The 15,967-nt window shown below is 45.0% G+C and overlaps 1 protein-coding gene across 1 annotated transcript in view; it reads right to left on the reverse strand.

The window, feature by feature from the left end:
• Itih2 (inter-alpha-trypsin inhibitor heavy chain 2) overlaps positions 1 to 15,967 on the reverse strand; it is a 35,911-nt gene that overhangs the window by 7,957 nt on the left and 11,987 nt on the right. Inside the window, exons 6-15 of the mRNA XM_051151393.1 lie at positions 15,584 to 15,746; positions 13,555 to 13,662; positions 12,824 to 12,952; positions 11,440 to 11,556; positions 10,236 to 10,404; positions 9,132 to 9,257; positions 6,236 to 6,417; positions 4,320 to 4,505; positions 3,844 to 3,983; positions 1,536 to 1,705 (exon numbers count right to left, since the gene is read on the reverse strand). Coding sequence (XP_051007350.1) covers positions 1,536 to 1,705; positions 3,844 to 3,983; positions 4,320 to 4,505; positions 6,236 to 6,417; positions 9,132 to 9,257; positions 10,236 to 10,404; positions 11,440 to 11,556; positions 12,824 to 12,952; positions 13,555 to 13,662; positions 15,584 to 15,746 — 1,490 coding nt within the window. The remainder of the gene's footprint in view (positions 1 to 1,535; positions 1,706 to 3,843; positions 3,984 to 4,319; positions 4,506 to 6,235; positions 6,418 to 9,131; positions 9,258 to 10,235; positions 10,405 to 11,439; positions 11,557 to 12,823; positions 12,953 to 13,554; positions 13,663 to 15,583; positions 15,747 to 15,967) is intronic.

Consider the following 15,967-nt stretch of genomic DNA (forward strand, 5'->3'; position numbering starts at 1 on the left):
TGCTGGGCATAGTGACGCATGCCTACAATCCCTAGCACTCAGGAAGTAGAGGCAGGAGGACCAGGAATTCCAGGCTGTCCTTGGCTACATAGAGAGCTGTTATCACTGAACCTACTTGAACGACATTAAAACCTCAGAAGATCATTGTAAAGCATGACACCCACTCTCAAGACTGTGCACCAGGGGACGACAGAGGGAGAGAGTCTAATTGACCCCATCTTAGCCTTAGCTATAAATAAGACTTCCCATGGGACATAGACCACAAGGATGATATTCAAGGCTGTTTCTAGGCCCACAGTTTTCATATGTACTCTGCATAAGTGTGTGTGTGTGTGTGTGTGTGTGCGTGTGTGTGTCTCTGTGTGTGTGTGTCTGTGTGATGCAGGTATGGAGGGTGTGGCTGTGTATATGTATATGTGCATGTGGGTGCACATATGCGGGGAGGTCAGGGGTTAACCTTGAGTGTTGGTTCTTAGGAGCTGTCCACTTTGTGATTTGAGAAGTGTACTGGGACCTGGGGACTGATGATTTTAGGCTGGCTTGGCTGGCCACTAAGCCCCTAGGATTCCTTTGTCTCCACCTCCCTGGTGCTGAGATTACAAGTGGATGCCACCACACCCTGACTTTTAGGTGCGTGCTGGGTATTGAGATCAGGTCCTTATGCTTGGAAGACTGTCTCAGCCATTTCCCTTGCCTAATTTTCTAACAAATACATGCAGTTCCCCTGTGTCCCCACTAGGAGTCCCCAGGAACCAACGCACCAGCTAAAATAATGTAGTGCACTCACCCAGACACATAATAAAAAGAAATCTTAAAAAACTGTATCGTAGAAGGACATTGTCAACTGATAAATCATTAAAGTTTTTTTTTTTTTTGGTTTTTCAAGACAGGGTTTCTCTGTGTAGCCTTGGCTGTCCTGGACTCACTTTGTAGACCAGGCTGGCCTTGAACTTACAGAGATCCACCTCCGTCTGACACCGGAGTGCTGGGATTAAAGGCGTGTGCCACCACCACTTGGCCTTGTTTTGCTTTTTTAAAAGTTTTTTTTTTTTTTATGTGTATGAGTGTTTGCTTGCATGTATGTCTGTCCACATGCATGTCTGGTGCCCACAGAAGCCAGTAGAAGGTGTCAGATCCTCTGGAACACTGAAGATAAAGATGGTTGTGAGGCATCATGTGGCAATCAAACCTTGGTCCTTAGGAAAAGTGTGAAGTGCTATTAACTATTGGGCCGTCTCTCCAGGCTCTCCTTTATTTTCAGACAGGGTCTTGTTATGTAGCCTAGGCTAGTCATGAATTCACTAGGCAGCTCATCGTAGCCTGGGATGTCATATCCTCCTGCCTTGGCCTTAGGAATGCTGGGATTTCAGGTGTTCATAATGTGCCAAACAAAATGAAGGAGCAAGTTTGAGCAATTACAGGCACAAGCTGGAAACAAGAGGTGGATCGGAGATGGGAGCAGATGCGTTGGGACTTCAACACGAGATAAGAAGACCAGTCCGTATTGTTGCCCCATGAGTGCCCAAAGCACTGACCTGAGCAGCAGGAGTGGTCCTGCGGTGGGGAGTCAGCCAGCATGCGTTCGTCCCCAGCATTGTTCTCAATCACCATGGCAGTGAGTGGAGTCACAATATGATGTTCTAGAGACATCTGCAGGATTGTTTTTGTGATTTTCCTTTTGATGGCAGCTGTAGGAGCCAGACTTCTGCATTCGGGGGACAGATATTGAAAACTATCACTACACACAAGGGTGAACTCATACTCCAAGCCTCTCCCCTCCCCCACTGATATTCAACCAAGACCTGCGCACAGTTGAGGGTGCCTAAGCCAAGGGAAAGGGAAATAACAGCTTTCATGGACCTTAATATTTTATCTAGCTATGTGCTCTCGAGGGAATGTTTTAAAATCACATTTATTTGGTGTGTGTGTGTGTGTGTGTGTGTGTGTGTGTGTGTACACGTGCATGCACGCACATGTGCCATAGTGCCTGTGTAAAAGTCAGAGAACAGCCTGTGGGAGTTGCTTCTTTCCTGCCACCATGTAGGACCCCAGGAACAAACTCAGGTGGATAAGCCCAGGCACAGGCACAGGCTCCTTTAGCTACTGAGCCATCTCACTGGTCCCTCAAGAGATTGTTTTTAAAGACTTTTTTTTTTTTCAGAGCAGTTTTAGGTTCATGGTGAGCTTGAGTAAAAGGTACTGGGAAAATTCTCCATGTACCCCACCCATAGCCTCCTGGATTACAGACCTCTTGTACCAGAGAGGTACAAGTGTGACAGAAGATGAACATGCATTGACATATGGACGAGTAGTTTACACTGGGGTTTACTTGTACAGAAATGGACATGACAGGCCTGTCATTGCAGAGTCATATAGAACAGTTCCTGTGCCCTAAAATGCTCTGGGCTCTATCCATTACCTGGAATTCTAGCAGCCACTGATCTTTTTACAAAGCTTTAAAAAATCAATATTTAACTTTCAGAGCAACTTCTCTATGCCTTTAGGTATAGCAAATGTACTTCTGTCCAAGGAGAAGAGATATTTCTTTCTTACTTCAAAAACCACAGCTTATAGCTCTGTGTATTTTTAAAAAGTATATAATCTTATTGACATCAGGGATTTCCCCTGTGAGTCCAGTTATATGGTGGTTACAATTCTTGTAACCTAGTTCAATGATCTTGGGCCATCTTCCTGAGAGTCCAATCGGAGAGGTGAAAAGGAAACTTTGTTTCTTTTGGCAAAAATCCCCATGAAACTCTGGTGCATGTGTGTAAGTGTTTTTCTAATGATGGAGTTTTATGCTAGAGACTTGAAACACAGCTCAACTGAGAAGCCAGAGATGGCATAAGTATCAAGGAGCTGTTCCTTGGGGGGGACAATAGAATCACACAGCCAGATTTTTTCCCTTGGACCTGTTTTCCAGAGGAAATGCGAATGGACTATTGACAGTCTCAGTGACATGGCTGAATCTAACAGGTGTCAAGTTGAGTGAAAGTCAGAAATGGGTTGCATGGTTATGTGAAACTTAGCAACAGACAAAGCCAATTAGTCACAATACATGTCGAAACAGTGGCTTCCTCTGGATGTAGGAAAGGAGAGCAACGGAACCCTTAATGCTTCTACATTTACAGCAGGTTGGCCATTAAATTTGATATATATATATATATATATATATATATATATATATATATATATATTTCAATGTACATATGTATATATACATACTTATCCATTAAACTACATGCTTAAAATTAATGCACATCACACATCTCACATGTTGGCATTTAAATTTTAAACATTTAATGTGCGTGTATGTGTGTGTATGTGTGTTTGTGTGTGCTTTGTCTCCATCTATGTTTCTGCGCACCACACGTGTGCAGTGCCCACAGATACCAGAACAGGGTATGTATCCTCTGGAACTAGAGTTACAGAAGGTTGTGAGCTATCATGCTGGTCCTAGGAGTGGAACCCAGTGCTCTGGAAGGGAAGCCAGTGCTCTTAACTGCTGAGCTATCTCTCCAGAATCCATGCTACATTTGTAATAAAAAGAAAAAAAGAAGAGGAGGAGGAGGAGGAGCAAGAGGTGGAGGAGAAGAAGACGACGAAATAACCCAGCTGTAGTTAAAAGTGCTGTGAACCAGTCATTAATAACCAAATCCCTCTATCAATTTGATTTCTTTCTTGGTCCCAAATGCTGTTTTGCTGGCAGTATAGTAATTGTGCCTAGAGCCTGTGTGTGCGAGGCAAAGGCTTTCACACTGAGCTACATCCCCAGCCTTGACTTCAGATGCTCTAGATGGGCATTTCATATTTGTAAATCTCAGCAGTGTACACTCTTCTTACCTCTCTGCTAGCAGTTGGTTGATTGTGAGATAGGCCCAAAGTTTCTTGGTGAAGTCCGGGTCTGCATGCTTGTCTTTTGATAGAAAATCCTCCAAGTCATCCATCTCACTCAGGGTTTCCAAGACCAATTCCGTGTTAGCCTGGACAATGGAAGTATCAGTTGATGGAGCCCAAAGGGATCAGAATTACAGTCAATTCATCTTGTGTAAATGCACTTTGGGGTTATACAGGGAAGAGAGCCTTGACTGGATAGGTTTAGTGCACAAATTCCAGAGACTGGGGCTGTGTTTGGGTGAAAAAGTAAGGTTTTATAGAGTGGCTGAAAAGATGACAGGGGTGTACCATGCCTCCCCTTTCACCTCTTGCTTCTGTTCTGCACACAAGATGCTGGGGAGCAGAACGCTAGCTTGTTAACACAGACTGAGTGCACTAGGGACCAGTTGGTATTTTTAGGAGAAGCAGGGAAGCAAATGTACCGAAGTGGCAGTGATGATGCCCTGAACTTCCGCCAATTTGCTGGGATCCAATTTCCCTGCCACGACAATCTCAGAACCTCCAAAGAAGTTGTGGAAACTGTTCTGAGTGACATCCGTTACTGACGCGTGGGGGTAGTTGAACTGAACATTTCTGAGCAGCGGAGTCGAGACCTGGTTGTAAAATTTCTAGAAGTCATAGGAAAGAAAAAAAAAATGCACAAGTAGTTATTTTCACACCACTTTGTAGATCTAAAGTATCCCCCCCTTGCCCCAGACTTCTCACTTATGTAGCAGATATCTTTAATTTATTTGCATGGATTGCTGGGGTGATAGACAAACGTGTGGTCATGAACTCTAAGCCAGAAGACAAAAACATGCTCTTAGGAAATTATCTACAATTTAAGAGCCAAGAATCTCTCCCCTTTGTATTATGATCAGAAATGAAAGCTTGTGGGCATTCGTAATAAAAGCCATCATGGTAGAAATGACCTGAATTAGACCCATATCTCCCACGTATTTCAAGCTTCAGATGCTGCGCCCGGTGTTGGCATAATTTGGTTGTCCACTTAGTAAACACCAAAGTCATGGAGGAGTTTATAATGGTAACTATTGGCCAGTTCAAGTCAGTCCTCGTTTTTCTTTCTGTTTTTAATGTGGCAGACACACACATGAAGAGCTTAACTGATAACAAAGTTGTGAAGCCTCAAGGGAAGCTGCCTGGATCAGAATGGCCACTCTAGCTGGACAGACCTTCACGGGGAGGTACAGACATGTTCAGTGGCTTCCTCAAACTATCAGTGTGAGGATGCTGTGTATTAACTGGAATAAAGTAATGTTATTTAAAAATACAATCAAATAAACAACTCTGTCTCTGTCTCTCTGTCTGTTTCTCTCCCCTTCCCTTCCTCCCTTCCTCCCTCCCTCCCTCTCCTCTCTCTCCCTCCCTCCCTCTCCTTCTTTCTCTCTCTCTCTCTCTCTCTCTCTCTCTCTCTCTCTCTCTCTCTCTCTCTCTCTCTCTCTCTGTGTGTGTGTGTGTGTGTGTCCTATGTGATAGCTGGCCTGGAACTTGCTATGGGTATAGGCTGGCCTTGAACCCACAGAGATCCATTTGCTTCTACTTCCTGAATATTAAAATTAAAGGCATCTATCACCATGCCACCCAATTGGTCTGTCTCTTCTTTAAGGAAGCTTAAAGGGCATAGCTGGACTTGGTTTACATTATGAAAACAATATTCAAAACTGCCAACACAACACAATTCAAAGAGAAAACAGGTGGCTGTGACAGTGGGATGAGGAGGCTGGCAGAGGCTTGGGGCTTGAGAAGGCCTTCTGGCTCACAGAACAGACAAGCACTTGGCCCTGGCCTCACGGTTTCACACTAGTCAGTGCAGGAAACAGTGATGAGAATGTGTGAGAAGGCAACTGAATAGTTGTCAGGATCTTACGGGTGAATGTGGTTAGGACAACAAATGCCGTTGTTGGCTGTAATCCCAGAACTCAAGGAGGCAGAAGCAGGTGGATCGCTGTGAATTTGAGGCCAGCCTGGTCTACAAAGAGAGTCCAGGACAGCCAAGGCTACACTGAGAAACTCTATCTTGAAAAACCAAATGACAACAACAACAACAACAAAGCAAAAAATGTCTCTAAGAAACTGGAGAGATGACTCGGCGGTTAAAAGTACTTGCTTTGTGGTACACATGGGTTTGGTTTCTAGCACCTATAAGGTGTCTCAAAGCCATCCCTAACTTCAGGGGGTCTGGTGTCCTCTTCTGACACTATTCAGCTGCCTTCTCACACATTCTCATCACTGTTTTCCGCACTGACTAGTGTGAAACCGTGAGGCCAGGGCCAAGCACTTGTCTGACAGGTGCATGGGCAACGGGATGAGCGCCAGGGAGGGAGCCAAGAGATGCTACCTTGAGCTGGGAGGATGTGTCCTGGTTCCCGTAGATCCGCTGAGCAATACCACGATTTTCATTGGACAATCTCTTCAAAAAGTCGTAGTCGACATCGAATCCTATCCCCAAACTAAACAAGGAGACGTTGTCCTGGATGCTCTGCCTCACATTCTTCTGAATTTTGGACAGTTTCAGTTCACCTGGAGTTGGCGACGACAGAAAGGCAAGAGGACGCCGTAAAAAGAGGTTCATCTTCAAAACACATCCAGACTGAAACTACACTTGCCCTCTGATATCGTGAGCCAAAATGTAGGACCTTTTAAATAGATGCACACTTTCATGAAGCACTGAAGCGGGCACAGTGGTGCCTAGCAACAGTATTTGGGTATAGAGACATATTAGAAACAACCCAACAAGTCACCTGTAAGGGAACGTGGTTAGACTATGGAGCAGCCGAGCTGGGAAATCCTCTGCAGCCACCCTAGCTATTCATATTGAAACGTCTCAAAAACATTCCCAAGTTTTATTAGTATATATTATTCCTTATAAAAACGGGTTTTACTGCTGCATCTTGCACAAGCACATCATGTATTTGAGGCGTATGTCTTCACTCTGCCGTCCTTCTTGTGTCACTCCGCCCACTCCTGCTGATCTTATTTCTCCTTCCAACTAGCTGCTCTGCTACTTTCATCTTCAAAGATGCTGTGTTTTTGTTTGTGTCAGAGAGTAAGCCGTTTATGCATGCGTGTGTGCAGGTGTGCACGCCTCGGGCACACATGCAGAAGCTGGAGGAAGATGCTCAGGGTTTTCCTGTATCTTTCCCCACCTTATTCGCTCGAGATTGGGTCTCGCACTGAACTGGAAACGTGCCATGTTGGCAAGGCAGGCTGGCTGGCAAGCTCCTGAGTTCTCCTGTCTCTGTTTCCACAGTGCTGACTTTACGAGGATGAAAAGCCACGTACAGATCCTTTTGGGGTTTTTTTTTGAGACAGGATTTCTCTGTGTAGCCTTGGCCATCCTTGCTCTGTAGACTAGGCAGGTCTCATTTTCAGAGATTCATCTGCCTCTGCCTCCCGAGTGCTGGCACTGAAGGTGTGTACCACTACCACCCCCATGTCCAGTTTCTTAAGAGCATGCATTCTGAAGATTCAAACCCAGATCTTTAGGCTTGTAGAGTAAGTACTTTTACGGTCACCCCCCCCCCCCATTTCCCTAGTCCCACCAAAGGTATTTAAGTTTAAAAAATGTATTTACTTTATGTGTATGAATGGTGTGCTGCATGCATGTATGTGCACTATGTATGAGCTTAGTGGCCTTGGAGGTCAGAAGAGGACACCAGACGCCCTGGAGTTAGGGATGGTTTTGAGACACCTTATAGGTGCTAGAAACCAAACCCATGTGTACTGCAAAGTAAATACTTTTAGCCACCAAGTCATCTTTCCAGCTTCTTAAAGATAGTTTTGCTTTGTTGTTGTCGTTTGGTTTTTCAAGATAGGGTTTCTCGGTGTAGCCTTGGCTGTCCTGGACTCTCTTTGTAGACCAGGCTGGCCTCAAATTCACAGCGATCCACCTACTTCTGCCTCCTTGAGTTCTGGGATTACAGGCATGTGCCACCATGCCCGACTCTTAGAAGTATTTTTTTTAAAAAGAGACAAATCAAAGTAAATTCATGCATTTTGGGTATCCTTAGCATAATACATGCATGTATATGCATATATGCATGTATATACACACACATATATGTATACACAAATATGTTCATAGAGTAAAATAGGAATGCACCAAGGCCTAAGGAATCTAGTAGCCAGAGACTAACTCCAGTGAGGAAATGAGTGATTAGGAAACAAGAGTAAGTAACAGGCATAATTTAAATATATATTTCCCTTTATTCTTTATGATTTTATTAAAAGCCACAAGATATAAATGGGGAAAACTGTGACTAACCGCAAACACATAGCAAATGCTCAGTACTAATGAAAGGGTCCTCGCTCATCCTTTGGAAACCCTGGATGTCACTGTGGCAGTTGCCTCCCACGCTTCTATGTTGCCCAGCTATACAGCACTGGTTAGACACCCCCCTTGGGGGGCATGACAACCCAGCCACTGCCACACCATCTAGCATTCACTGTTCCTAACACTTATCAACATAAAAACACAAACAAAAATAACATCAGGTAATAGCAACAGGGAGTTGCTGAAACCATTTTGTAGATAAGAAAAAAATTGACGTATTTAAAGGTTGCCTAAGCCAGCAGCCATTTCTCCCGTGGCGGGTTGGAAAGGACGTGAAGAATAATAAAGAGTACATTGCTGAGGGCACTGAGATAAAAGCGTGCCATGCCCCACTCCCATCTACCATCTTCCCAGGCCCAACATTGAGAAAATAAATGAATTTCCCAGCATGCACTAGCAGTTCTCACACTGTAGAATAGAGCTCAACCTTAGCTTTCTGAGCTTGTGTTGTAGGGGGAGAAAGAGAGGGATTTAAGAGCAGTGCTGACTGGAGTGGCTTAGCAACTGACCATGTGTGGATTGTTTTAAACTCCCCTTGACTTCCTGTCACGATCGCTGTGCAAATTCACCTCCAGGTGCTTCCACTTTCTGGTTAATAACGCTGCTGGTTTTGTACAATTCTATATATTTAATTCTGCTGAGTCTTATTTTTATTTCTATTTTAATGCCTTCCATCTTTCATTAGCTCTCATTATGCAAAAGAAAATCTTTTCACACAAGTTTTTAAAAAAAAGATTGCTCCTGGGTGCTTCTGGGTCAGGACACTTCCTTTCAGAAGCCAGGGTTTAAAGCGTTTTTGAAATGTATGTCTGTGCCATTAGGGTTCCCACATTACATAAATAACATTCTTAAGAACAAACAGTGAAAACATTTGTCAGTAGAAAATTGAAGCAATACTTGCCCACTGTTGGGTCTCCATCAGAAACCAAAATGATCAGAGAGACTGAGTCGGGGTTCAACAATCCCAAGTTACTGGCTTCATTCAAAATGAAAATTGCTCGCAGCAGTGCCTCGTTGATATTTGTGCCTGTTAAAGTAACATAATGATCTCTCTCTCTCTCTCTCTCTCTCTCTCTCTCTCTCTCTCTCTCTCTCTCTCTTCCCTCCCCCTTCTTCCCCTCCCTCCCCCCTCTCCCCGACACAACTTGGATTCAGGTTCATCTGTCTTTTAACGACATATGCATAATTTGCTCAGTATTAAAAGTTCACTTGGTTGCTTTCTAAGTGACAAATTTCTCTATCATCAGGATCTCACAGTGCAGTAAATTATTTGCTTTAAACTAGCCCCTTAGAGATGAATAGGGCCTTTAATGCATCGGTCTGTCATCTTGTAAAGTAGCAAACTTAAGGACTCTAAATGACCTTGCTGAGATACCTGGAAGGTCTTTACATTTTATACATATGCACAACACACACACACACATACATACATACATACATACATACACACATACATACACACATACATACATACACACACACACATACATACATACATACATACACACATACATACACACATACATACATACACACACACACACATACATACATACATACGTTACATTACATAGTTAATAAGGAAGCCTAGGATGACTTACTAAACATTTTTGGTAAAATGTTGGACTGTTTAAAGACATATGTGAAATGTATTGTGTGTTATTATTTCTCCACAAATGGTATTCATTTTTAAAACTTAATAAAGGTATTATTTAAGGTAGACTATTGCAGACTGAGCATATACCAGTTTGGTAGAGAATAGCAAATCTTGGTTGTTGTTGTTGTTGTTGTTGTTGTTGTTGTTGTTGTTGGAGACGAGGTTCCACTGTACAGTCCAGGCTGGTCTTGAACTAACTGTAGCTCAGGGGAACAACTGAACTTGCAATTCTTCCACCTCAGTCTCCTAAGTCTAAGATTGTAAGACCTGTCACTACACTCAGAAGGGATATGATTCTTGAGAGACACCAGCTGAGACTTCTGGAAGTTTCCCTGTAAACCCACCTACCTCCACTAGGCTGAATTTTCTCGATGTATCTCTTGGCATCTGCAACTTGTGTTTTAGTGGCTGAAACTAAATCACTTCTCCAGGTTCGAACATTATGGTTGAAATCAACCACAGAGAATTGGTCTTCTGTTCTCAGGTCATCCAATATGGTCTTCATCGCCTCCACAGTCTGTCTCAAAGAGAACCGAGAGAGGTCTCATTACATACAACTCAAGCCGAAGGAGAAATCCAGAGACTCATCTCTGGCCCTGTTCACCCTCCAAGTTCCAACTCAAGCTCAGCTTATCAAGGAAACTCCACAGGCAACACAGACCCACCCCTTATGTCTGAGTGTGTACTACTGGACTTTGGATGCTCAAATTTTTCTATATTCTTAACTGTACCAGTTTGACTGGTCCTACTTCAAGATAAACAGCACAAATTTAGGTATTTCCTTGGTGCTGCTGGACACATAGTAGGTACTTCACAGATATTATTGGATGATGAAAGGAAGAAAGGAACAGTTATTTACAATATTTAACTGGGTACCATTCCCTCAAAAACACAAGGCAATATATGAAGTCACTTTGTGCGTGCATATGAGCGCGCACATGTGTATATGTATGTGTGTGTGTGTATGCGTGTATGTATGTGTGCATGTGTAGGCCAGAAGTGAACCTTGGCTGTCATTCCTCAGGCGCCATCTCCCTTGGGTTTTGAGACAGGGGCTTTCACTTGCCTGGCTTTTGCTGACTGTGGTAGTAACTTGCAAAATCCCCCTATACCTCTCATGAGTATGTAGTTACTTGTGACTAATGGCAACGTACTAAAGCTAAACGCCATGCTGAGACACGATCAGAATGAGAGACGTGACATAAAGATGGAGCTTTTCCAAAGTTTTGAGTTTTAAGACATAGAATTAAAATGTATACACACACACACACACACACACACACACACACACACACACAATCAAAAGAGGGAAGAGAAAGGAGGAAACTTGGAGACGAGAAGGAAGCATTGATCTTGGCAGAAGCCCAGTAGACGTACAATAGCCCCACAGCTTTGGGAAAGGTTGACACCTTCATTCAGTGAGAATCAACTAGCGCAGTTTCTTCGTTTTAGCCTGAAGTAGGGAGGCTGAGGGTACACTGACCTGCTGCACTATCAAGAGAGCCAAAGAGGGCGGAGCCTTCACCTACCAGCGCGGACAAGGAGTCCTTACCTGTTTCATCTTAATTCCCCACATGGAGCCACTGACATCAATAACAAAAAGGATGTTTTTGGGAATTGGGTCCATGTTCTCAGGAGCAAAGAAGTGCACAAAATATCCATTAAATACCTAAAAAGAAAACCACGAAGACTTACGTTTGAGTCAGATGCTGACCAGTGTTTGGAAGGTGGAGAACGGAGGTGGAGATTACAGAGGAGAGGCGGGCTGCAGGAGAAGGACATGTTTGTGGTGATGAAAATAAGGACAGAGATGGAAGCGTGGCAGGTGCCCATCCTTCTCATGCTCCACTGTTCTGGGAGTTTAAGCCAGTCTCGGTGCTGCTCCCCCTCCCCCTGAATCTGTTCCACTGTGCCCTACGCCATGTCATCTGGGTGTCCACCTCAAGCTCCTGGTCCAGGGTAAAACTCTGCTAAGTAATGGTGAATCAGGCAGTCTTGGCCTCGCAGGTCTCGACCAATGAGGACAGGGACAGCTAATACGTGGTTTGGGCACAGCGTGCTACATGTTATGATTAGGAAGGAAGTCTCCAAAGAAACAGTGTTCTCACTGGGCCCTAGGAGATAGTTTAGCACAATCTACCATTTTGGGAGTTGGACTTAGTTGGTGGGGGGCAGGGAAGGGAGTGCAAATGCCTGTTTGGTGGCCAACTTTAATTGTCAGCCAGATGCAGTTTAGAGTGATCCAAGGAGAGAGTCTCAAAGGAGTTGTGTACATTGGATTGGCTTGTGGGTATGTCTGTGTAAATGTGGGGTTGTCTTAAGTTAACTGTTGTGGGAGGACCCAGTCCACTGTGGGCATCACTATTCCCTTGTCAGGGGGATTCTGAATTGCACTAGAATAGAGAAATTTAGCTCAACTGGAGCAAGTGAGCAAGTGAGCATGTGTGCATCCATTTGTCTCTGCTCTGAACTCTGGGCATGATGTGAATAGCAACTTTTAGCTCTTGCCTTTGTGACTTCCCTGCTATGACGGGCTATAACCTGAAATTGTGAGCAGCTGAATAGGCCCCCTTTGTCCATAAGTTTGTTTTCCAATTAGGGTACTTTATCACAGTAAACAGAAATAAAACCAGGACAGCATGTACCATACCCAGATTCTTTATGTATGTTCTGAGGGTGGCACTCGAGTCTTCATGTTTGCAATGGCAAGTACTTTACCAACAAGCCAATATCTACAGACAGTTCTAATCGCTTTTTTACGGCATAAAGGATAATTCTTGGAGACATATCAGAAAAATATGATTATGGTCTTTTCTCTGTATCCTGAATGCTGCCTTTGACAACTAGAAGCTGCCCACAAACCAAAGAGTGTGTTTAACAGCCCAGAGTCTTTTGGCCTCAGCGTAGTAGCTCTCCCAGAGCCTGGTGGCACTCACCTCAAGTTCTCCAGCCTTCTTTTCCCTGTTGACATCGTATATCACCACCAACTCTCCCTCTACTGCAGTCTCAGTGCAGTTGGGGCATTTTCTCTGCTGTGCTACTGTGGGCCTGAAGGAGACATGCGCCTGCGACCAACAGAGATATCAGAAGCTGAGCTGTGCTCCCAGAGCCTGACAGGTGAGAGCTTGGCAGTTGCCCCTGCTCATGCACACAGGGTGACAGCACCCATTAGTCCAATACTCAGGGAAGTGACTCCCGAGAGGAGCACCCAGCAGGCTGGGGTACTGTTTTCCAGGCGTCAGGCCTTTAAATAAGAGATTCGCCGAGTTTTCCACCAGATACTGTGGAAGGAATGGCTCTCACTCTGAGAAGAGTCTGTGGAAGTTCTTAGAGGACTCTGACCTTTTCGTATTTGTTTGTTATTGGCCAGTAAGGCAAGGACAATTGAGGTGAATATTTTGATTAATGAGAATTCTCTATGTGAAGGTTGCCCTGACTACTGGTCAAGTAAGATGCCTTGGGAAAAAGGAGGCTCCAGAGTGGGTGAAACAAAATTGCAGAATTGGGAGTGCTGCTTTGTATACGTAATAGAAAAGAAAGTCTAGCCTTCGATCTCAGCCCATCAGACCACTCTTCCTCTCCCCTCCCCGCCCCCACCACAGTCCAGAGCGCAGGAGGAAAAGAGCCAGGACCTCGGATAGCTGGCAGCGTGCAATGCATCCAGTACCTTTTGCTGTCCTTTGGCTATGACTGGGACGCCTTGGAAATGGCCTTCAAATGTGTCAGGGACGTGAAGAAATCTCATTCCTTGAGGTTCAATAATCCACACATTTACCTGAAGTGGGGGGAAAGGACAGAATCAGAAGTCCATAGAGACCTTTAAAGGAGGAAAGCGAAGTTACTGCTAAGCCCTCTGCCGCCTTTTCTCATCCCCCAGCTCCCATGATCACTCTGGGACGTTCTTTAAGTTCCCTGGGTACGACTGATCTGACCGCAGAGGCTTAACTCCTTTCTAGGAACTCAGAATCTCTCTATCGCCTCACTCCTCCCAGGATTTATTTTCCTGGACTGTGGCTTTTCTTCTTGCTGCTGTGATAAAATACTCGGACAAGAGCAAGTTAAGGCAGACAGGCTTTGTTTTCCATCACAGTCCATCATGGTGGGGGAAGTGAAGGCAGCAGGAGCTTGATGAAGCAGATTATGGCTCAGCCAATGGAGAAACAGAAAGGATGGCCGTGAGCTGCCGCACGAACTTTAAAGCACCTCCCTTGAATACAGTCTGGGAATCTCTGCTCAGGACCGGACTTTAGTGTGCCTCCCAAGGGTTCACATGCTGGACAGCTATTGGTCACTGGTGTGGCCTTAGCGGAAGTGGGTGGGGCCTCAGGCTACAGAGGGCGCAGAGGGCTTTCCCAGGTATGCTTGAGAGCCTGCGTTCTAATTACCACTGCTCAAGTCAAATCTGGGTGTGGCAGCCCGCGCCGGTAACCTCAGCACTGGCAGTGGAGGAAGGAGGACCCTGGAGACTAACTGGCCAGGCAATGAGCTCTAGGTTCAGGAAGAGACTCTGTCTCAAAGAAGAAATGTGGAAAGTGACCGAAGAAGACACCGGAAGTTAACCTCTGCCCTCTGCCGGCACGTGCACAGGTGAGTTTACCCAGGAGCATACTCACACACCGCCTACACAGACAAACAAGAGATGGGGCCTTATGCAAGGTGATTGGGTATCACTGTGGAAAGGATGAATGCTGCTATTATGGAGTGAGTGAATTTTCAAGACAGGAAATTGGTGTAAAGGGAGGTCACTCACAGATTTTCCCTCTTCTGCATGGAGCTGTCTGCCTTTCTGTTTCTCTGTATTATAGGTCATCCAAGAGCCCCTGGCCAGGATGCTAGGACCATGAAATTTTTAAAAGATTTATCTTATGTTATGTGTATGAGTGTTTCTTGTGTGCGTGTGTGTGTGTGTGTGTGTTGTGTGTGTCTGTGTGTAAAACAGAATAGTATGAAAAAAACAGTATATTATTTCACTCTTAGCCGTGCTAAAATTACTGTGGCTGAATATTTTATAGGCAGAGTAGTTTATCTGGCTTATGAGTCTTAGCTGTAAGGCTCAAATCTCAACCTTTTACCTGAAGGCTCATTTCAAGGGCTGAGTGGTGGCTCCCCGCAGGGCGCCTTATCCAAACCCTGGAATTGGAATTTGAACGTCCTCGGAAAGGAGTCGTTAGGGATGTGACTAAGTTATGGATCTTGGAGGTGAAATCATCTTCTGCTATGTGGCAGTGGCAGTGAAGGGGAAGCAGAGGGAGGTGTGAGATGCCCAGAGGTGGGAGTGGGGGGCAAGCATCAGAGGGGAATGGCCACAAGGCCAGGCACTGCCTGCACCTGGCAGATGCCGGAAGCAAGGAACAGGATTTGTGGAATGACAGGTTCACAAGGATGCATTCGTCCTCTCAGTCTATAGACAGTGCATATGCACTCTGCTTACTTATGGCCAGATGTCGGATTTCTGCATGGCTGTGACAGAACACATTTCTGTGGTCTTAGGCACCAGTAGAGCAAGCAGCACATCCCTATAGCTGTATGAACTAAGCTGGTGTTGAAATCTGTGTCGAAGTGGTGCGATGGGCTCCAACCTAGTCTTTCATTGCTTCTCAGAGCCAAAGACATCAAACACCACCAGTGGTGACGGCAACCAAAAATAAACCAAAGATGTGCACTATTGCCGGCCCTCTAAACCCAGGCTCACCTACCTCCAAGTGTTTGGCCAGCTTCCCTGGCTGCAGATGAATCTTGTGCTCATAGGACCCCAGCTTCCTCCACTTTACTTCCTGGTAATGAAGCTCAAACTGCACCTTCGCTCCAGGCGGGATGTTTACCTCAGTATTGAAATTCTCCATGTCAAGAGTTCGGCTCCTAGATGTGGCGGGAGGCATTGCAAGACACAAAATTTAGCCAGAGAACTCTCGTCTTCATCCTCAGGGATCAGACCTGCCTGGTTGTCCGTGAACTTCGTATGTTAGAGAAAAGTGCAAGTTGGAGATGAATGTAATCAAAGCAAGACTTTTAGCCTTTCCCACCTGGTGTATTTGCTTATTTAGTGAGCTTCTTGCTGGTCTTAGTGTCAGTTGTCAAAA

Source organism: Acomys russatus, chromosome 9 (assembly GCF_903995435.1).
Source record: "Acomys russatus chromosome 9, mAcoRus1.1, whole genome shotgun sequence".
NCBI classification, from domain to species: Eukaryota; Metazoa; Chordata; class Mammalia; order Rodentia; family Muridae; genus Acomys; species Acomys russatus.